The 24,835-nt window shown below is 30.9% G+C and overlaps 1 protein-coding gene and 1 pseudogene across 1 annotated transcript; both read left to right on the plus strand.

The window, feature by feature from the left end:
• The first annotated feature begins 7,531 nt into the window (after positions 1 to 7,531).
• On the plus strand, positions 7,532 to 8,971 carry LOC120115639 (annotated as a pseudogene).
• Positions 8,972 to 12,609: 3,638 nt separating this feature from the next.
• On the plus strand, positions 12,610 to 12,999 carry LOC120115640 (extensin-2-like). The gene has a single exon (XM_039136279.1). It carries the CDS (start codon positions 12,610 to 12,612, stop codon positions 12,997 to 12,999), a length of 390 nt encoding a protein of 129 aa, XP_038992210.1.
• The last annotated feature ends 11,836 nt before the right edge of the window (positions 13,000 to 24,835 follow it).

Here is a 24,835-nt window from a genome sequence, read left to right on the forward strand (position 1 = left end):
AACTCACTCAACAAGTATCGATACTACTCACACAGAAAATGCTTCTTAGCCCGAAAATTTCCAACACTTTACCCCAAACTTTAATTATTTGACTCTCTTCATGCTTTTAAACTCATCTATACTACTTAAACCTCACATATAACTATAACACCTCATCATCTTTCATAACTAATCATAAACTCTTGAATTTAAGAATTTTAAACTTTCCATGTTTTCTAAATTCATTTCTAATGCTTCAAGCTTCTTAATCCTTCTAATGCAAGTTAAATTCATCAATAGAACTTCTAAAACCTCTTTATATCAAAAATTCATTTCTAAACCCTTAATAAAATTTCCTTTCTAATTATTTCTTCTTGATGTTTTAAGTTTATATAAGCTTTCCTTAAGCTTATATAACACCCAAAGACTTAAAACCAACTTAGAAATTCAAGAGATCAACAACTAAAATCAAACTTACCTTTGTAGCTAGAGCAAACGGGAGGAAGAAAGAAGCAAGAAGAAAGGTTTAGATAAATCCCCCCTTTCACGTGTTTATCTCCTATTAAAGGGGATAAATATCTTTTAAGGTGAAATTACCACAATGCCCTTCACTCCATCCATAATTTTTACTTAATCCAATATTAATATATTCAAACTTAAGTCTTTGAACTTTTAAATTTTTCTTAAATGGGTCACTAAATTTCAAAAACTTTCATTTCAGTCACTAGTCCTATTTTGGGATGTTACATGTTCTATCACAGTGATATAGGATAGAAATTATAGGATTTGTCTTATTTCTGACAGGGGTACTGGTATCAAATACGCACTCCAGCGTATGGGCCCGTCTTACCAACCCTCCAATATTATCACCGGTACTGTTTATGACATATAGCCACAAACTATTTGCACAAGTTCAAAAGTCAAGATGAGCGTCTAATGGTGCTTCGAATGGGTACATATTTCACCATTTTCGGTTTACCATATCTTTACAAAAATTATTTCAAATTATTTGTTCCATTTTTTATTAATAGGTTACACACAGTCCGTACGTAAGTTTGAGGACCTAATGCAAGAACTGAGACACATGAATTCTAATGGCTTCGACTATATTGCTAGAATCTCAAAGGAGAAATGACTTCAATCATTTGATAGGGGTAGACGGTATGGTCACATGACAACGAAACTTGGCTGAGGTAAAATTCATCACTAAAGGGAGTGCGTCATTTGCCTATCACGTCCATTGTCAAACCAACATATTACCGACTGATAACCTTTTCGCAACCTTGGGAAGGCAAGCAGCTGACTGGATGACAGGTGGCCACCAAATCTACCCTGACCTTCTCAGAAAATTGCAAATATCCCAGCACCATTCCAACGCGATGAGTGCCATATGTTTATCTCGCGAAATGTCATTATTTCATGTATCAGAATTTGAGAGGCCATTGGAAGGCATACAATACAACGCATACGTGGTTTATTTAAGAGAAAAAAACATGTTAGTGCAAATTCTTTCAAACATTCAAATACTCATGTATGCACATCATTGTTGTTGTTGCTTTTGTTCGGATACCCTACATGAGATTCGTTGATCGGGTTTACTTACTTGAAACTATATTCCAGGTTTATGAATACAAGTTCCCTTTCATTGGAAATGAATGGGATCCAGATTATGCACTACGACGAAAAAAATAGGTCGCCCATTGTCAACCTCAATTTTTTATGACGAGGATTTGGTCGAACATCAAGAAAAAACTGGACAACCGAAAATTATGTTCTATATGTAGGAGTCTCAGACACGAAGAACAAATGTCTCAATCGCTCAAGCCCACGTATCAATTAAATAAGTTTTGTGTATTATTTCCTTTTTAATTAACAACATATATTACTCATATTTACAAGCCATAAATAAACTACAATATGTCCTTCAAATCATTTTTTCCTTATTCCTTCTCAAAACCATGATTTCTAACAATTTTCAATGTCATTTTTATCCCGCTTAAAATATTTTATATATGTTGATATTATAGTCACCTTAAAAATAAATTGTAACACTACGGTCTAATTAAAAATTTTAAAAAAAAATCAGTTTCCCACCCAGAAATAGTATCCGAACAAGGCTATGGACACTGATGGGAGGGTAGGGAATCTATTGTCCTTGCAGGCCACGAGGTCTCCCATAAATCTCAAAATATTTTGGATCGTAAAGGTTACCTCGCGTTTCGCAATGCGCGATATCATTTATCTAATTATTTTATTGGTTTACTGGAAAGTGTGCCTACATAGGATGTATTTAGCATGTTGGAGGATGCGAGGATTTAACACGTGGTTTGCAAGCCGTGAAGCCATCCGTTGTAGACGATTTTGGGGTTATTCTTTTAAATAATTTTTAGATGGTCCTATTTTTTAAATAATTATTTATTTAGGTTTTTAATATAAAATTGCCCTTCGTATTCATATTTAATTTTAAAGTATAATGTTTCTGTAATTGTTATCAATAATGTTGATAATTATTTTAGGTTGAGTTTGTCGCTTCCATTTATTTATGTCGTATTCATTTTCTGAGTATCGCATTTTTAAATTTTTTCAAATATAAATTTTTTTTAATATAAATTCGCATACTTTATTATCAGAATGATTTTGAACCCTAAATTTGGATTGAGAGATAAATTCATACTTATCATAAGGCCACATGTGTTAATAATTCATATTATATTTCTTAAGTGTGCATATCATTTTCATGTCACATTACGTGTTATACTGTTCATATTATTTTTACTATTCATTTTAAAGAAAAAAAATGTGTTTTATCAGTGTCTTGATCTTTTATGTGTTTAAGTATTAGTATTAATTTTTAAAGCATAAATTAAATTTGAATATATTTGTATACTTTTTGTTGTTGTCTCAGTATTATTTTCTACTATAGTTTACTACCATGTCTTATTTAAATTATATTTTACATAATTTATTATAATTATTTATTTTTATTTTTATTTTATTTTTTAAAAAATTTTAAAAATCGTCTCTATTAAATATAAATATAAAATTTCATATTTAAAATATCAAAGTGATAGTCAAAAGTGAGTAAAACTCGAATCGACGTTAAAAAAATTTGACTTGATTCATAATTTTTAAAACCACGTATTAACTCAAAAAAAATTAAATTTGAGTTGAGTTGAAAAACTCAAATTTTTAGTAATAGTGGATGATTTTATGCTTGAGTTGAATTCCTCAACTTAGCATAATATATGTATACCACATATAAATAAATAAATATATCATATAATTATAGGAAATTTTTAAATTAGATTCAAATAGTATTACTAGCATACTATTTACAACTAATTTAAACAAAAATTCTAACAAGTCAACTTAACTTGAATCAAATTTATAAACTTAACTTGACTCAAAAAAATTTAAAAAAAAAAATTTAAGTTATAAAATAATAGTCATCATTCGAATAATTTAAAATTTTTTAATTCGATTAAATGAATACTCTACATCATTTTATAGTTTAATACAGAAGTAGTATCATACTTAGGTTACTGTCCGTGATTTTCCTAGGGGATGAGTGACCAATATGAACCACACAATATCTTCATTCAAAATTACTAGCTGCATAAAGGGTTCATTTATTTATTGCAGTAAAGGCAAGTGGTCTGTCCTTCCTGGAGCAAAGCCGATTATCAAACACCCTTTTCCCTCTCTAAAAAGCTGCTGTCTCTATAACCTTCGCTGACACTGGGTTTTCACTATATATGCTAGAGAGGGTGTGGGAGATGAGGGTTTTTAGGGGCTAAACTATGATACAATGCAGTTTTAATCTTTTCTTTCTACTAAAAGCACCCCAAAATTTTTAATTTCCAAACAGTAGTTCAGAGAAAAGTAACATACTGATTTTGCAGCTCCGTTTCTAGAAATTATGTGTACTGTGATGATAAAAGGTTTCCTATAGCATTGTCCCTGCTGCTGCAAGCGCAATTGTCATAGTGAGCCTTAATTTTAGTTACAGCATTTGTGGACGCAAGACTGAGCATGCTCTCTAAAACATGGATCAAGAAACGGTCTATCCCTTGTAAACTTGGATGGTTTGTGGATAGTGTCAATAGCAATGGTAAGTTTTGTTGCAGTATTATCCATAAATATTTTTTAGGATAAGTGGTAGATCTAGAAATATTTTAGGGTGAAACATATATATTAAGGATATATAAAACTTTGAATGAGGTAAACATTAATAAACTTTAAGGTAGACATCATCAATAAATATGTGCCACCGTTGGCCCTTAATGCATCCGCCGTGGGATAGACACACATATAATAACACAATATTTTTCAATAAATGAGTACAAATAAATAAAATTTAAAATTGACACCATAAAAAAAATTAACCTAAGAAATTTGAGTAGGACGGATTTGGTGTTTCATTTGGTTAGAACTTGCAGCGTTGTAAGTTTGTTTCGTAATTAGTTTGATAATTGGAACTGGATTATGTTTTGTTGCGGTTGTTCCTTGCTGGTATAGTATTTTAGAGAAATAGATTCCATAGTTTGGGTCAGAGTACTCCTAATAAGAATACCTTAGATTACCCGTTGTTTTCTTGCTGGAGAAATGGAGTTTCGGTATGTTTTAAAAAGTTAAGGAATTGTGAGATATCTTAAATGCAAAAAATGGAACAAATAAGAAGATGATTAAGGGGATAATGTGGAGCTGGAAAACTCAGTATGTGTTGCTTTCATCTGCACTCTTGTCTTGAAATCTTTCTCGTTTCTAGCAGCTGTGCCTGTGGGTAAACAGTTCATTGATGGCCTTTGAAAATGGATACCGACCATATTCCGTCTATTTCATCGCTCTCACTCACTATTCCTTCTTTCATCTTTTTTATTCTTCTAAAATTTATTTTTATTTTTATTTTTATATTTATCTTATTAAATTAATTATCTCATATTAATAGATTTTTATAGTGTACTTAAATTGTGATATCGACTGTTAACATCTTTATCATATTGATCATGTTTATTTTTGGATAATCCTCAAGGGAACTGCAGTTTAGTATTTAGTTGAGTTGACGGGACAGCTTGAGCCTACTTGGCTGGTCCCCAACATTGATGAACATGATACGTGCCATCCAGCTCATACTCCCTGGAATTCCTCACTCAATAATAATCCATTTTAGCATTTTGTTAGCATGAATTTTTTTAAATTAGGAGAATTAAAATTTAATTTCAATACGTTCTCATGTTTGGTTCAAGTTTTCAAGAGACGACTGTTAACATCTTATCATATGATCAGTTTATTTTTGGGTAATCCTCAAGAGAAACTGCAGTTTAGTATTTAGTTGAGTTGATGGGACAGCTTGAGCCTACTTGGCTGGTCCCCAACATTGATGAACATGATACGTGCCATCCAGCTCATACTCCCTGGAATTCCTCACTCAATAAGATAATTCATTTTAGCATTTTGTTAGCATCAATTTTTTGAAATTAGGAGAATTAAAATTTAATTTCATCACTTTCTCATGTTTGGTTTAAATTTTTCAAGAGAATTAAAATCTCGCATGGTTTCAACTTTTCATCTCACGATCTCAAGGTTAAGAACTTTGAGCTCTACCAATTGAGTTGGATAGTAATTTTAAATTACTAATTTTAAATTAGTTTACCTTTTTTCTCACATGATACTAATTTTAAGAAATATATAAAAAGAAATAAGGGTAAGGGGAAGGGAAGGGAAGGGACTCCTTAAACACAAAGGACAAACCCGCTTTTTCTCCACGTTCACAAAATGCCTTGTGAAAGTTGGCATGAAGAAAACCCTTCGAATTGTTGTTGCGGGTAGCCTACCCTGCGAAGATTGGGATCATGTCCCAAAGAATACGATTGGGCGGTCAAAATTGGTGCCCAGTAATCAGCATTGAGAGATGGGCAGATAAAATGTATGTCAGAATTCCCAATTTTTCTACTATTATCCTTTCGGCTGAGCCACCCGCCTTGCATTCTTCTTCATTCACCTGTTTATTTTTCAACCAAAATTATATATACTTCAACCTCCAAAATGTGAGAACTTCTATCGTGCGATATATTTAATATACTATTAAAGAAAGATATTATTGATTTTGTTATTATTTTTTAATAAAATTGATAAAAAATTATCTAAAATATTATTATTTCTACCTAAGACATTAATATTTTTTAACATTTCTGGTAAAGTACACAATAATAATAAAACTGGTAGAAAAAAAAATGTTTTAGGTAATTTTTTATATGATATGTTAATAAAACCGGTAAATATTTCAATTCTAACAAAATCAGTAGAAATAATAATGTTTTAAGAAATTTTTTATTGATTTTATTAAAAAAATAATAATAAAACCGATAAAATCTTTTTTTAACAGTATATTAATTATGTCCCATGTGATTTTACCAGTCAGCCTAACACAACACAACACTTTTTGTCAGGTTTCGTAGGGGTTGGAACAACTTAGGTTAGGATCACTATATATGTTGTATACCAATTCAAGCACTGTGATAAGGTAATGTTAGTACAAAATATCATCTTCTCTTTTTGTGGACACTTCACCCACCTTTCCACCACAACGACACAATTGTATTTGCCCTGTTTTGTAGGTCCATTTTTATAATTCCTTTTCACACACTCAGGTTACGGTTCCACCCCCACTACTTTGCTTCATCTATTCTGCCTAAAGGAGTGCAGTGCAAATAATATAAGATGATTTTAATCCATTTAAACGTAGTCTGTTCCAACTAAGCAACCATCCTCCAAACACAATCAAAAAGAGATTTATTTTGATTCCTAAAGCTTCCTTAGAGGTGCATAAAGTCAAGGGAAACCAAAGATGTATAGTTAGATTCTATATTTTCTTCCCTTTTCAAGCTATATATATATTATAGTATAAAATTTAAAATTTTACATGCTTTTTAGATTGTTGTACTAATCAAGTTTAATGGGATGATATTGAAAATTTTAAATAAAGATAATTCATTTATATTTTTATAAATATTTCTTCACATTTTACTCTTCAATCATGTGTTTTTACTCATTCAACGATTTAAAAATTTGTAAATTTTTAAATTTTATATTGTGAAGGGATCATATCTCTCTTTAGGGGCGTTTGGATCGATTTTGCATTCCTGGGGTAATATTTTTTTCCTGGTTAATATACCCTCGTTTAGATGAGTTACATTCCCAAGTGATGGTAATATCTCAATACCAACATTATTTTTTCAGTCTGTTTTATGTAAATGTTATTCTCACAGCTAACTTAGGTATTCTTTTATTCCCGTGCATAAGGGCTAAAATACCCTTTCTTATATTATTCTCCCAGTTAGCTTGCTTCTGTGAAGGAAAATAGTCATCTTCTTCGAATTGGCGACAAAAGCTTGACACTGTTCAATTCCTCTTCTGATTTCAAAGACCACATTGTTCATTAACTGCTTTATTTCTTTCCATGCATATCTCTCTGTTCTTATCTGATGCCCTTTTTAAAGGCTGAAACTTTTTGGCATTAGCCCTCACAATCTTTGGGGACTCGCAGCAAGCAATGGTCAAGTTGGGCTTTGTCAGAATGCGGCTTAAGACCCCTCCCATAATCATTCTATTCCAAACCTAGACCTTAATTTCTGAAACAACAACAACAATGGCCTAAAGGTCATAACTTTACCTGGTTCTTCTCCATTCAAGGTCTCTATTTGGTGTAGAATTAGGAGTTTTGTGGGTTATTTGAATGTGAGTGCTCCTTTGGAGGTTTTTGAGACCATTAATGGGGTTGAAGAAGAAGAAGATGATGATGATGGGGGATTTGATCCTGCTGCGCCGCCTCCTTTCAACCTGGCCGACATCAGGGCGGCTATACTGAAGCATTGTTGGGTTAATGATCCATGGAGATCCATGAGTTATGTTTTGAGAGATGTTGTGTCTTTGGTTTGTCTGTTGTTGCTGCTTATTTTAACAACTGGCTTGTTTGGCCTCTTTATTGGTTGCTCAGGGAACCATGTTCTGGGCTCTTTTTGTTCTTGGTCATGACTGGTGAACACCACTTGTTTTGTCCCACCATGGGTGTTGTCCCTATTTTTTATGTTTTTCTTCAATTTGGACATTGATTTATGTGTTGGTTTTGTTGTTTTTTCTCTTTTCAGTGGACATGGTAGTTTCTCCAACAACCGGCATTGAACAGTGTTGTTGGTCATCCTCTTCATTTCTTCTATCATTGTCCCATACCATGGATGGTTAGTCATTAGTGCTTTGAATACTCTTATATGATCCCATATGAATGAATCTGATGACAATTTTGACTATATATATATATATATCCATCTGCAGGAGAATCAGCCATATAACACATCATCATAATCACATACATGTCGAAAACGACGACTCGTGGCATCCAGTAACATCTTTGATCTTCTGCGAGGGAGTTGTTTAAGTGCGATTTCATTTCGATGATTATGATTTACTCTTCGTTTTGCAGTTGTCTGAGAAAATTTACAAGAGTTTGGATAATGCAACTAGATTACTGAGGTTCACCTTGCCTTTTCCCATGCTTGCTTATCCCATCTATTGGTATGCCGTCGATGATTTCGTCTGTGAATCTTGTTTACGAGCCTGTGATTGTGTTGATATCGATTCATTTACAGTGGAGTCAAAGTCCTGGGAAAAGTGGTTCACATTTCGATCCGAGGAGCGATTTGTTCGGTCCAAATGAAAAAACAGATATAATCACCTCCACTGCCTGTTGGGCAGCAATGGTTGGTTTGCTTGTGTATTTATCTTTTGCAATGGGGCCAACTCAGTTGCTTAAGCTCTACGGAATTCCTAACTGGTATGTTTCAGTCCCTTCAAGCACATATTTCTTCAAAGTCTTTGTTTTTCTGTATTATATCTCTCGAACTTACCTACACCACCACTGCCACGACGAGAAGTTTCGTGGTACCGAGGAATGGTTTGGAAACTATTTCAGCTGCACCCGGATTGAGAATTAGCCTGTGTATGATGTTGACAATACCAAAATCTGTAATTTTCAGGATGAAATATATAACTATGGCCACATAAAGTGGTCCTGCAAGACAAGAACAACGTGCAAACATATATGGTGTGAATAAAAGGTTGTTCTGATAGTTTCCAACCACATAATGACCATGTGCATTGTCCGAAGGTGAGTGTACATGATGTCTGAAAATTTTTACAATTTTACTTAAAAATCAAGGGTGAAACAGAAAACAATAGTTTTTCGGGTACTTGAAGTTTTAGGTATGTACCTCAATTACATAGTTAATCAATATGGTGTACAACGGACTGTATTCATGAAAGAAAAGACTAGTGTTGTTTCATCGAAAATTCGGTTTTGGAGGTCTCCCTCTTCATTTGCATGAAGAACTTACACAACCATGTGTTCTTGCACCGACTTGGAAAAGCTGCTTGAGAAAGATCTCCATGAAGTTATGTAAATTTTAATATTTTTAGATAAATTATGTAAAAATTAATATTAATTAAAATAAAATAATCATGATATATTTTATATTTACTCTTTATTCTACCCATTATCTTTTAAATTTTATAAAAAATTATATAAATTTTATTAAAAATGTATATATTAAAAAATAAAGTAATATTATCGATGAATTTTTGTATAAATATTTTCATTTAAATATTTAGAAATCCACTTGTTAAAAATATAGAACAAGTACAATTGCTAAAATAACATTCCAGTAATCTTTTATTCCTTCAACCAAACATTGTAATCTTACATTCCTTCCAAACAACCAAACACAGTAATGTAACATTCCATAATGTGTTAGGTAATTTACATTCCGGTATTCCTATTCCCGGAGGTAATGTTACATTCCATAGACCAAACGCACCCTTATAGTTTTACCTTTACCCCTCTGGAATGTGAATTCTACAGAGTGTTTCTAATGAAAAATTGAATTAAAATTAATTTGTATAAAATATATTAGCTAAATTTATATTACTTTAATTTTTGTTTATATTGAATCTCAAGATAATTTCTTCCCCCCTATTATAAAAATCTAATATAAATGATATTGCATATAAATTCAAATTATGCAAATATCAAAAACAAATTAAATATCTAATTAAAAAAAAAACTAAATTGTGTATCCATTGGATTGCCACCTCTGGTAAAACTAAGTAGAACAATTTCGTATACCCATTGTAAAGCCTAAATTAATGATAACAAAGAGAACAGTTTGAAAGCATGAATAGTTACATAATAAATAATCAGTATTTGCAAAGACTAAAGTTATTTGATCAATGGAGTAGGAAGACAAAACCCAAGGGGCCGGGAATCTTTTAAGACAATTTGCACATTCCCAATCAAATTAATTGAAAAAATAAAACACGTAAGAAAAAGGAGTAGAAAATTGAATTATTGTGAATCCAATCTGGCATACGTCTTTTTCCAGCCTGGATAGGTTCGGCCGAAAGTGTACACAGATTGAGTAATTCATTACATTATATAATATTTTTATACAAATAAATTTATATGATATTTGACATTACAGTTATAAACAACACAGTGGAATATGCAATCATTATGGTTTTTTATATATATTCATACAGATTTTTACTCTTTTAAAATGTTTATATTTATTTAAAAATTAGTATTAAAAACCTTTAGAGCCAGCCTTGGATTACGTAATTTATTATTATTATTTGATCTGATTATACATGTTATTACTACTGCTTTTCAAACTTAATTATTTTGAAATTAAATATTTCAAAAAAAATCATAAAAAGAGAGAAAATATAAACATTAGGCATCAGTTATCAGTCTAGTGTGCAGTGGTTAAGATATAGTTAATTAGAGAAAAAATAAGGGAAAAGCAGCACGTTTAGCTTACGTCTTTTACACGTATGCTCTGATTCACCCAATCCCTCATCTCAGTCAAGCCCTCCACTTATGACTATAAATTCATCCCGGTACAACACAATTACACGGTAGAAATATTTTTTTTCTATTTTATATTTAATTTTATATCAATGAGTAAATATAAGTTAATGTTTCAAATTCAAAATAAATTTTAGTGAAAGATATATAATTTTAATTATTTTTGAATTAAGTAGAGATATATATAATTTAAAGTAAATATTAAACTTTAAACTAACATAAAATGAGACAAGATAATCGTCATTAACCACTATACTAATTAGTGGACCTTAGATAATCTTAATTATTAATTTACAAATAAAATAATTCTAAATTAATTGAAACTTTTTTAATTCTTATATTGTGTAAGTGTCTCATGGTCATTACATTTTTTTTCTGAAAGACATAATGATAAAATGTATAACACTTTGAATTTCAGTACATCTTTTTTTTTCTTTTCTTTGAGCATAGGATTAATGCTTGTCAATTTTTCCACATTATCCTCTATTTAATTTTTTGATACAATTGTCACAATTTGTTTATCCTGCACACCTCACCTAGAAGGGTGCTCAACGTGAAATTAGTGAGTTAAGTAATCTTTCTGATCTCACTTATCACCAAAATACTATTCTCTTCTGAAAAAAATATGTCTTATAAAATATACAATATTATTGCTTTAAAATTTTATGAGATCTTTCTATTTTTAATATGAGATTAATAGCCATACCTCTCTAAGACGTGATATAAATAGAGTTTAACGTATAAAATTTATCTAAATATTTATATATTTTATAAACAAATAATTCAATTAAAACATAAAAATTAATCAATTAAATAGGCTTCCTCGCTCATGTAGGGCGTTGGAAAAAAAATCTCATATAAGGCTCTACCCAAATTATTTCTTGAACTGGGGTGTTTACTACAGTAATTTCATTGGTCACCAAGTGCTCCTTGCAACAAAGCCTCCTCTGTTGCAGCAACTCTTCTCTCTTCCCTCGCTGTTGCAACTCTATAGGTCGCCAAGTGCTCTATAGGTCGCCGTGTACTTCTAGAAACCTATGGAGGTCGCCATGTGCTCTTGGAGACCTATGGTGGTCACTATAGCAATCACCATACTTAAGCAAATAATTGTGCGACTGCATTATGTGAAGAATTTTTTTTCATTATATTATTCAAACACTTTTGCCCAATTAAATAAGCTGAAAATGATAATTGATACCAAAATAAATATACATATTAGAGATAAAATTGAGTTCAATAAAAGATTTAATATTATAAATAAAATAAAATGAACTTTAGTAAACAAACTTTTACATATCGCAAAAGAGACAAGAATTTTGAAACAAAAATTTTAACCCATCCAATTAGCTCCCAACACGTCCATGAACGATGTTTCCAATCCCAGAATTACCCCCATATTTTGACGACATGGACATAAAACTCCACAGTAAAATTCGGCGCTCTGTTTAAAGGTTAAAGTAAAAATCGATTTGAACCCACACTTTTTTCGTTCTTTTTTCTTTTTAAAACAACATCCATTTAATCCATCGTATAAAAATAGGTTTCCGTTAACTTCAATCATAAGGCAACTCACTCATCTCCTTTCAACTCACTCACTCAACTCAACTCCTCCCCGCCTTTCTCAAGAAAACTCATTTTATCCAAACAGGGAATCAAATTTCCAGAAAAATGAAAAAATTCGTACAATTACCGTTGTTTCGACATTGCTGGTGATGTTTTTGAGTTCAGTACTAGTTAGTTCAGAAGAAACCGGTTCCACTGACATCAAATGCACCCCATGTCAGCAACAATACCCATCGCCGCCTCCACCGTCTCTACCTCCACATGCTTCTAGCTCCAACTACTGTCCACCACCGCCCTCTCCACCCAGCTCTAGCGGTGGTGGTGGTAACTACTACTACTCTCCACCACCACCATCTCAATCAGGAGGTGGTAGCAACTACTACGCTCCTCCGCCGCCAAGTGGCGTCATCGGTGGCATGTATTACCCTCCACCGACGTACAAAAACTACCCAACGCCGCCACCTCCGAACCCCATTGTGCCTTACTTCCCATTTTATTACCACACTCCGCCGCCGCCTTCGGGTCTGAAAAATTGCTAGCTTTTTGGATCTCAACTCTTGTTTCCTTGCTGGGTTTCTTCCTTCATGTCTTTAGACAATGAAGAAAGGAAAACGGTGAAAATAATGTGGCAGATAGCAGATCTGGGGAAAACAAAGAAGATAAGCAAAGAAAGCTACAAAACACGCGGAGTAAATTCTCTTCTTTTCTTACCGAAGTTTGTTTTCTGATCATTTTTGTTTCATTGATGTTAATCGGAAGTTAATAACAAAATGAGTCACTTTTTCCACCATAATTGAGCTTGGGTTAGAGGTTTATCTGTTTTGGTCCATGAAGTAAGGTGAGTTATGATTGTATTAATTAATTAAGCATTTTAGGTTCATTGAATTAGCATCGAGATTTGTGTAATATGGAAATATATAATTTGACTAAATCATCACAAAAATGTTAATTTTTAATATTTTTAATTATTTGAGTTAGCTTGAATTATAAAGTTGATTTTTCACTTTAAAATTGAGTTGGAATGTAAAAAATTTAAGAAAACCAAACACACAAAAACTTAACTGAAGGTTTTGTGATATCACTCATAATTTTCCTATTCGATTCCTCATTTTATGTATAACTTTATTAAATTTGATCACATATTTTTAAATTATTGTTAAATACTTATATAATTTGAATTTTTTTTTACAATAATTTGTTTTGTCAATTTAATTTTTCTAACTTTATATTTTTTATTTCATCAATTCATCATTTATTTTAAGTATATTTTTTATCAAATTTGAATCACATATTCCTCTATTATTATAGAATATTTACGGTACTTCCATTCCTATTTTTAACTACATTCTTTTTCAATTTTATCTCTTATTTTTTATTTTATTTTATTTAGTATTTTGATTATAATTTATTTTAATTTTATTCTATCAATTATTTGACTCTTTTATGCTCATGTCAATATTTTATCCTCAAGATATATTTTTTAAAAATATATTATTAACATATTTTATAATTTTAGATTGTATTTAATTTATCAATATAATATTAATTTTTTTAAGAAATATATGTATATTTTATATAAATAGAGAAAATTAATAAAAAAATTAATTCATACCATAATATTATAAACAATGACAATTAAATTTATATAGAAACTAAAACAATACGACTCGACTCGACTCAAAATTTATAAATATGAGTCGACTCAAAAAATTAAATTAAATAAAATTAAAATTATAAAATATAATTTATCAATTTAATTAATATAATTTTTTAATTGGCAAAAGGGTACCTAAGACCTTCGTACTTTTCAAAAAAATCAATGTGCTACTTCACTTTTTAATACATAAATGCCACATCATACATACATATTAATAAAATAAATCATGATGATTAAAATATGAGTAATTCAAAATTTGAGTTATTAAATCAAAAACTTTTAAAGTTTAGTGACCAAAACAAAAGAGAAAAATAGGAGGGTCAGATTGAGTTGTTTCCTTGAGTTGGAGGGTAAAATTGAGAGAGAAAATGGATTTTGACTTGCTTAACGTGCCACGTTATACAAAGTAATGGAGTCGTTGGCCAACGAATAAAAAACATTAGTCAAATGATCACATCAAATTTTTGTTTGACTTGAAAGACCATATTAGATGTAAAAATAGGTGGAAGACCACATTGATTTTTTTTGAAAAGTATAAATACCTTAGGTATTCTTTTCCCTTTTTAATTTGACTCTGCTCAACCTATCAAATACACATTTTAGGGGAAAGTTTCACGCGCGGCATATCCCCTTCACATGCCCTGCTAAATCCCAATGATATGAATATTTGATTATTCGAGTTGATGCTATGAAATAATAGGGTCCTTTTTAAGGAATAAAGCATGGACAAAAATTAAGAAAAATGTAGTTTAGAAGAAAATAAATTAGCAACCTAATACAATTGTTAGAGGACCAAGTTGGCATTTCAATACGATAAGTCTAATAATATAAAATATATACAACAGAATTAAATAAAAGATTATTATTTGATGCACGTACAATCTCAAATTTATTTATAGAAATATTAATTTAATCCCCTCCACTTGCACCATCGTATCGCGTTTGGTGGCTGTGTGAATTCTAGGGCTGTAAAAAGTTGACCCGACCTACAAAATTGATTGAAACTGACTCGAATTAAAATTATTTTTGATATGCATTGTGGCGATCCGAAACCGACTCGAGTCAAAACTAGTGTTGACTTGAACCCGATTTGGATCTGGAAATTGTGGATCCGAACCCGACCTGCATCCTACCTGAGAACGATCTGAACCCGAATTAAACCGAAAATATGATATCCGAACCCGAACTGCATCCGACTGATATGAACTCGAACTCGAGATTGACCTGGTAAATAACTGGTATTACCCGACCTGTTTTTAACCTGACCTGTAAATGATCCGACTTGTTAATGATCTGATTTGATATTTATATGACTTATATATTACCATGGAAATCTTATAAATTATCTGTTTTTTAACTTATGAGGTAATTAAAATATTAATATGATTACTTTTTGAATGTTATAATAAAATATTTATTATGATAATTATATTAATAAATAGACCTATTATATAAAATTATTTAATAAAATTAATAAAATTATTTAAATGTAAATTAGATAAAACATTAATAATGCAAAAGAAAATTAATATAGTTTAATTTATATAAATTATATAGTTTAATTTATATAAAGAAAAAATATTAATAATAAAAGTATTTATTATGTAATATATATTAATGGTTTCTCGAGAAAGTGAAAGGAAATAAGCATTGTTTGTTTTTTCAATTTTAGATGTTCGCTGTTACTTCTCTTTATTCCATTTTTAATGCTTTCACTACAATAAAAAAAAAAGAGAGCACTGCTTTGAGCTGATCCTTGTTACATTAAAAGAAAACAATTATTAAATTACTCTTAAATTTATTTATATTCTCTTCGCCATTGATGTCCTTAATAGATTCGGTATTTTTATTGATTAGTTTTGTGAGCTGATAGAGTGTTTTTAAACAAACTCTTTCTTGATTTTTTTCCCTTTTGTCTGTGTTTTTAAATAATAAAATATTAATCTATTAAATTATAATTATTACTTTAATAATTTTGTGACTGGTAATTTCGAGTGGTGGTAGTAAAATTCTATTAAGTAAGATAGTGTTAATTTGTCTTAAAATTCTATTAAGTAACAAACTAGGCTTCTTAGTACTCCTCAATTCTCTAGCGTTTTATAGGTGCATCTCCAATCTTCTTTGAATTCCTTTCTCATAGTTCCTCATAGCTTCGGCTATAGATGATTACTTGAGGTCATGTCCTTTTAGATCACATAGGGCGTATAGGGGGAGGGCTCGACAAAGTGGTGTCAAGGAGACTAGACTTAGAGTTTGTTTGTTGAATGTAGGTACATTAAATGCTAGGCTGCTGGAGCTGACCGACGTACTTAGTAATAGGAAAATAGATTTTGCATGTATTCAAGAGACTAAGTGGAAAGGAGCTCGTGTCAGAGAGTGTAATGGGTATAAGTTGTGGTATTCAGGCGTAGATAACGCTAGAAATGGGGTGGGTATCTTGGTATCCTCTAGGCTCAAGGAAAATGTAGTTGAAGTTTGTAGATATCGGGATAGGATCATGATGATTAAGGTTATTATAGAAGCGGAAGTGATGAATGTCCTTTCAGTGTACGCCCCACACGTTGGCCTAGGGGAGGGGGAGAAACGATGCTTCTGGGATCAGTTAGATGATGTACTTAAGAGCATTTCGGAAGACCAAAGAGTTTTCATAGGGGGAGACTTCAATGGCCATATAGGTAGTGCAACCGACGGGTATGACTGTAACACCTCAACCCGACTCGAATACGAGTCCGAGATGTCACATTGACTTTTAAAAATGAAATTCTTACAAAATATCAAAATTATTTGAACTCACTTTAAGAAAATACGATCATATATTGTTCAATTGTGTTTGGTATAAAATTTTGAGGTAAAACGTATTTATGAACAGTAAAATACGGTATGAACAATACCGTATGAATAATGATGAACATACCCTGCTACAGTACCCGAATGTTAAAATTTCCATATACAAATAGGGAACCGATTCCCCTGCTACAGTACTGCTATAGTACTTCTGTAAAATACGTATAAATTTGTAAAAATCCAAGGTTTCATCATTATACATTTACCATTTACATATATACGTTTAAAACCTTTCCAAAACTCGATTAAAGCGTATCTAATACAAATCCTTTTTATTACATGCCAACTAAATTCTTTCTAACAAAATACATATAATTCGATCTACATTTCTGATATGATCTTCGGTAAGGAGAACTGACATGTCTTGTTCCTCTTTACTTCTCTTTTTGCTTTCCAAACCTACGTGTGAAACAATCACACGCATACATATTCAAATACTATCATATCATATAAAATCATATCTCCCATTGTATAACCAATGCACACATATAAATTTATCATGATTATATTTATCAGTAATCATATTATTATCACTAATTCCCTTTTTATCATATAAGCATATGTTGAACATTTCCATATACATCATGGAACATATATCATTTCATAACAAACAAACTTAACATCGTATAATTCATATAATGCATTTCATATCATAGTAACAAACATATATATCTATATATATATATATATATATATATATATATATATATGTATTGTATTTGATATTGTCTCTTTATTAGGCATGGTACCCTTGTGAGAACTGAAGGTATGTGAGTACTGTGAGGTTGTGCACTATGCTGTCACCACAGCTCGTATAAATTTGCACATAAGTGCCACATAGAATTTGTCCCGAAGGACCGCGTAGAAATGCACCGTAGTGCCATATAAGATTGTCCATAAGGACCACAAATAAATTCCTTAAGAATCATATACATATACCAAGGATCAAGTAGGTGTCTCAAAAGACCTCATACATATTCCAAAGAATACATATACGTCCCAAAGGACCACGTAGAATTTGTCCCGAAGGACTGCATAGACCCTCTACTCTTGGCATGCCAACTATACCTCTAGATCTCATGACACATAACATGGGCATTATTTTTCATATTTATCACATATCATATCATCACATAGTTCACTTACACGTAGAACATTTCCATATAATTCATATTCATATGTCACATAGCTTATACTTTGTTCTTATGCCTTCTCATAGACATATATTTTCATGTATTCACATAGGTCCATATCATATAACATATATCATAACATGTTAACACATATAAATCACATAGCATTTTAGAATTTACTTCTTACCATAGTAAATTCGTCACTGGCTCATCACAAACCAATGTTCGTTCTATAACATAAGCACAAATTAAATTGCACTCACCTTAGCTTTGCTTTGATTCGATCCTAATCCTTTGATTATTCCGGAACTTGTTTAGGCTCAATATCTACATAAATATAACATTTCAAAAAAACTATCATAAGCCTAAACTTTAAACTTGATGTTAATAACTTAAGCCGGTTTAATGAACCAAATTCCATTTTTTCATTTAGGGGGGAATCGATACCCCCCAGGGGGGGAATCTGTACCCCCTGCGTATTCTGGAAAATCCAGAATTTTGTTGTTTAAACCCGAAAATCATAACGCTTCACTCAATTCTTCTATTTTAAGCCCCTAACATACCATTAAACTCAACTACTATTACTTACACCAACTTATATCCATATAAACCATCTTTATCTTCCATATCTCATTATGATTCTTAAAATTAAGAATCATACCAAATTTTCCATATGTTCTAAATTAAATTCTAATACTTCTATCTTTCTTATTCACATAGATGACAAGTCAAATTCAACTTATCAACTCTATATCAAGATTTCATTCAATAACTCAAAATCTTTAATCTTCTCTAACTCTTTTATCTTTTGACTTTAAGATAACTTAAGCTTTCCTTAAGCTTAGTTATCATCTAATGATCAAAACCTAACCTTTAATTCAACAAATAATCAACAAAATATAAAACTCACATTTGCCTTGGAGCCTTCACGGGAGGAAGAAGATGAAAGAAGAAGATGATAAAATGTTTTCATCTTCCACGTTTTTATCTCCTATTAAAGGGGATAAAAATATCTTTAATGTCAATTGACCATTATGCCCTTTAATTCCTTGAATAATTACTAAAAACTTTCCAAAAATATTCCCAAATAAATCATTGAACTATTCAACTATTCTACTTTAATTACCAAATTCTGAAATTTTACAATTTAGTCACTAACTCATGGTTTAGGATGTTACAAATCTCCCCTCCTTTTAAGAAAATTCGTCCTCGAATTTTCATTGCACACTTTGACAAGAACATATATTTTTAATACTCTCATATTGTTTTCTTTATTTAATTTTCCTTCCTTTAATTCATCAACTATTATTTTTTTCATCTATTGACGCTTATCATATAAACAATAACCAGTAACCTCATCCATTTCTGTCTTTTCTCTCATTAGATTCTGCACTTTCCTTTGGTCTTTCTAAAGTTCATTTAATGTCACTTATCACGTAGACAGTAACATTTATTTTCATTATTTAACATCGTAAATCAATCAAATTTCTCATAAATTTTTAATTACCTTGCAACAATAACCAAACCTTTATTCCATCATCGTTTGACCAAGAACATAACTTTACATCTTCTTCAATTGATTAAACATATACTTTACAGAATCAAACAATCTTTCACATTACCTTGCACATTTTTTTACTTCTCCATCGAACTTATAATCTACACTTCCATATAACTTTTATCATATCGGATTCTTTAAACTCCATCTTTCTATAATCAAGATCCCCTTATCCACAACTAAATCATATCTTTCACCAGTGTTTTCATACTCTGTTCATCTCACTTATATTCATCTCTAATTACCGATCTTTATCACATCTTTATAGCCTTGATAAGTATCTTCACTTATACAAAACCTCATTATTTACCATCTCTTGTACTTATTTATTTATTTCTTCCTCAAAGCTCCTTTTTAAAACCTATAAATATTTTTCTCATTACCTTCATCATATCTATATGGTTAAAATACATAACCATATATAGATCCATAATATATTTAATCAAATCACTTTAACTTTTCTTCAAATCTTATTACTATATCACCTTTACTCATACAGCTACCGCATGAAACAACTGTTCAATCTAGGGCACATGCCATAATCAATTAATCGTATACTTTTTTTTTCCAACCAAAATCTCAACAATAGTTTACTTAACTTTTCAAATCCACATTCATTCTCGTGCACCATGAAATTTTCGTTGATCACACTAAACATTTCAACGTCTCCTATCTTATAAAATAATCACTTGATGTACTATTTCTTTAAGCTCTTCCAAAACAATATTCACCTCAATGCATCTTCTATTATTCCCGTTATAACATTTGTTTATCATACTTTAACTCAACCGCATATCAACTAAATTACTTCATCTAACTTCTCTACTTTAGAATAGTAGAGATCCTCCAATATTATCCGATTGTACATTAAATTTCTGAAAACAATCCTCAACTTTTTAATCTATGGTACAACCCTTATCAACTTGATCCTATATATTCTTTTCCATCGAAATTTCCCTTAACGATATCTTATGCACCCATAATATTATTCCTCTGTTTCAAAATCAAACATTATAACTTCTTTTATCTTATAAATTGTTCATCGACATACCCATTCTCAAACTTTTCTATTACTCTTTATATTCTCTTGAACATTCAAATCTTTATCTCCTTCACTACATCATATTACATAATTAAAATATACATTGTATTAGAATCCACTTCATATTTGGCTATCATAACCTGACAATATCTCATAATTCCAATACATTTCCATCACATAATAATTTTTTTTAGCCATTGCCAACCCTTTCCATCTATAATGCAAATCCCTTATCATATCCACACTCTTGCTTAAACACAATACTATTTACAATTCTAATCTTCCTTTTCACATATCACCTCTTCAATAAATCTTTCGTGCTATCATAATCTTCACTTCATTACTTTAATTCTTTCATTATTTTTTTTCTTATACTTTTCATATCATTTATACTTTTCCTTCTTTATCCTGTTAACTTTTATATCAATCCTTAGTTTCTGACAAACCTACAAATCCTTTATCTTTAATACATTCACTATCACACTACTTTATTCAACTTATTTCTTTCAATCAAAACATAAACTTTCATCAAATTATCCATATATATATTCTTTCCAGTCAAAATAATTCATCATAAATTTCTTTCACTTATCAAACCTTCATTCTCACTCATCCATAATACGATTCCTTTAGTTCGAATTCAACCATTCCTTTTACCTTTGTCTTATATAACTAAACCATATCATGTCCTTTATACTCCCATGCTCTTTCATATCACACATATTTATCCTTAATTTTCACTCCTTATCACATTTTCATGACTTTGATAGTCAACTTTACTTGCACAAAACCTTATTCTTTATCATTCTTATACTTATGTTTTCTCCACTTGTTTCAACAATCACCAGATTTCAATACTCATATAATCCATTTAAAATACTTTTTCTTCTTCGATTTACATAAGTTCTAATAGAGCTTTTAACCCAATTCACAAAGGTTGCCTTTAACCCTGACTTATTATCAATTAACTCCTTATTTAATATTTCAAGATCAAACCATACTGCTGAAGTCTGTCGGACTCTCATCTGATTTGATTCTCTGACGGAGAATACAATTAATTCATGTCTGGTTTAAAGTTGAAAACTAGAATCTCTATCTTTCTTTGATGGTGCTTAACTCTATGAAACACTAATTCTCTTAATCATCTGATATTTTTGTTCTCCACTCCTTTTATTCTTAGCTCTCTCTAGAGCTTTAACGCGATTAACCATTTCTTGAAATAAGAACAATTTCAAAACCAGTAACACTCTTTTTAATTTAAGGCGCAAGCCTTAAACAACTAATCACATGTATCTTTCTTATCCTCTTTAATCAGAATCAACTCAGTAATAAATCTGTTTAACTTATTAAACTTATACTCATACATATGCATGTGTACTTTCCTTGCTTCAAGCTCATATATTCGAGCTTCATTTGTTTTATGAACTGATCATTCATGTACTTATTCTTGAATTCTTCTATAAATAATACCCACATCACTGAGTCTTTTAACATTCTCATGGTGACATTTGTCCACCATATTTCTAGCTTGCCTCCATAGTAACGAAATTACTCAATTTAACTTCTCCAATTTGGAAAAATCAAAACCTTCTAACATTATCTTCCTATCATTTAATCAAATGTCCATAACAATGGAACATTTCTCAAATTCACCCTTAAACTCGGGTGTTCTCAACTCTTTTTGATACATTCGTTCTATGAATTATAGAAGTGTAAAATTAGAAACACATCATAATATCATTCAATATCATGAAACATTCTCTAATCTTATACAGACACTCCCTGAGGTTTTTCGCTCTTATCCCTGCCTGGCCAGGGCAGGTGAATGTTATTACCTTCAGTCTATTGTCTTATGCTTCACTTTGGAAACTCTTATGATCATACAATCTAGTATAACATAACATTTTAATTCTATTAGCAAGACAGTACACTCCTTACACTATCAGATCATAAAATTTTTCACTTTATGTTGGCATGTATATATTTTTAAAACACTTTTGACTTTGTTTTTAGCCTAGAATCGGCTAAACCGTAGTTCTGATACCATTAAATGTAACACCCCAACCCGAATACGAGTCCGAGATGTCACATTGACTTTTAAAAACGATATTCTTACAAAATATCAAATTATTTGAACTCACTTTAAGAAAATACGATCATATATTATTCAATTGTGTTTGGTATAAAATTTTGAGATAAAACATATTTATGAACAGTAAAATATGGTATGAACAATACCGTATGAACAGTACCCTGCTACAGTACCCCAAATGTTAAAATTTCCAGATTACAAATAGGGAACCGATTCCCCTGCTACAGGGAACCGATTCCCCTGCTACAGCACTTCCGTAAAATATGTATAAATTTGTAAAAATCCAAGGTTTCATCATTATACATTTACCATTTACATATACGTTTAAAACCTTTCCAAAACTCGATTAGAGCGTATCTAATACAAATCCTTTTTATTACATGCCAACTAAATTCTTTCTAACAAAATACATATAATTCGATCTACATTTCTGATATGATCTTCGGTAAGGAGAACTGACATGTCTTGTTCCTCTTTACTTCTCTTTTTTCTTTCCAAACCTACGTGTGAAACAATCACACGCTAAGTCGATGACTTAGTGAGGCATATAAAACATATATAATCATGTACCATTTCATATAAAAAAAGCATACATATTCAAATACTATCATAACATATAAAATCATATCTCTCATTGTATAACCAATGCACACATATAAATTTATCATGAATATATTTATCAGTAATCATATTATTATCACTAATTCCCTTTTATCATATAAGCATATGTTGAACATTTCCATATACATCATGGAACATATATCATTTCATAACAAAACAAACTTAACATCGTATAATTCATATAATGCATTTCATATCATAGTAGCAAACATATACATCATATATATATATATATATATATGTATGTATTGTATTTGATATTGTCTCTTTATTAGCCCATGGTACCCTTGTGAGAACTGAAGGTATGTGAGTACTGTGAGGTTGTGCACTATGTTGTCACCACAGAGTATAAATTTGCACCGAAGTGCCACGTAGAATTTGTCTCGAAGGACCGCGTAGAAATGCACCGTAGTGTCATATAAGATTGTCCATAAGGACCAAAAATAAATTCCTTAAGAATCATATACATATACCAAGGATCAAGTAGGTGTCTCAAAATACCTCATACATGTTCCAAAGAATACATATATGTCCTGAAGGACCACATAGAATTTGTCCCGAAGGATCGCGTAGACCCTCTACTCTTAGCATGCCAACTATACCTCTAGATCTCATGACACATAACATGAGCATTATTTTTCATATTTATCACATATCATATCATCACATAGTTCACTTACACGTAGAACATTTTCATATGATTCATATTCATATGTCACATAGCTTATACTTTGTTCTTATGCCTTCTCATAGACATATATTCTTTCTCACGTAGTCACATAGGTCCATATCATATAACATATATCATAACCTGTTAACACATATAAATCACATAGCATTTTAGAATTTACTTCTTACCATAGTAAATTCGTCACTGGCTCATCGTAAGCCAATGTTCGTTCTATAACATAAGCACAAATTAAATTGCACTCACCTTAGCTTTGCTTTGATTCGATCCTAATCCTTTGATTATTCCAGAACTTGTTTAGGCTCAATATCTACATAAATATAACATTTCAAAACAACTATCATAAGCCTAAACATTAAACTTGATGTTAATAACTTAAGCCAGTTTAATAAACCAAATTCCATTTTTTCATTTAGGGGGGAATCGATACCCCCCAGGGGGGGAATCTGTACCCCCTGCGTATTCTGGAAAATCCAGAATGTTGTTGTTTAAACCCAAAAATCATAACTCTTCACTCAATTCTTTTATTTTAAGCCCCTATCATACCATTAAACTGAACTACCATTACTTACACTAACTTATATCCATATAAACCATCTTTATCTTCCATATCTCATTATGATTCTTAAAATTAAGAATCATACCAAATTTTCCATATGTTCTAAATTAAATTCTAATACTTCTATCTTCTTATTCACATAGATGACAAGTCAAATTCAACTTAAAATTCAACTTATCAA

This window comes from Hibiscus syriacus, unplaced genomic scaffold (genome assembly GCF_006381635.1).
Source record: "Hibiscus syriacus cultivar Baekdansim isolate YM2019G1 unplaced genomic scaffold, ASM638163v2 tig00110270_pilon, whole genome shotgun sequence".
Lineage (NCBI taxonomy): Eukaryota > Viridiplantae > Streptophyta > Magnoliopsida > Malvales > Malvaceae > Hibiscus > Hibiscus syriacus.

Bases quoted from the DNA above. Each gene is read 5' to 3' on its own strand.
- LOC120115640 (XM_039136279.1), top strand. From the start codon at position 12,610: ATGTTTTTGAGTTCAGTACTAGTTAGTTCAGAAGAAACCGGTTCCACT.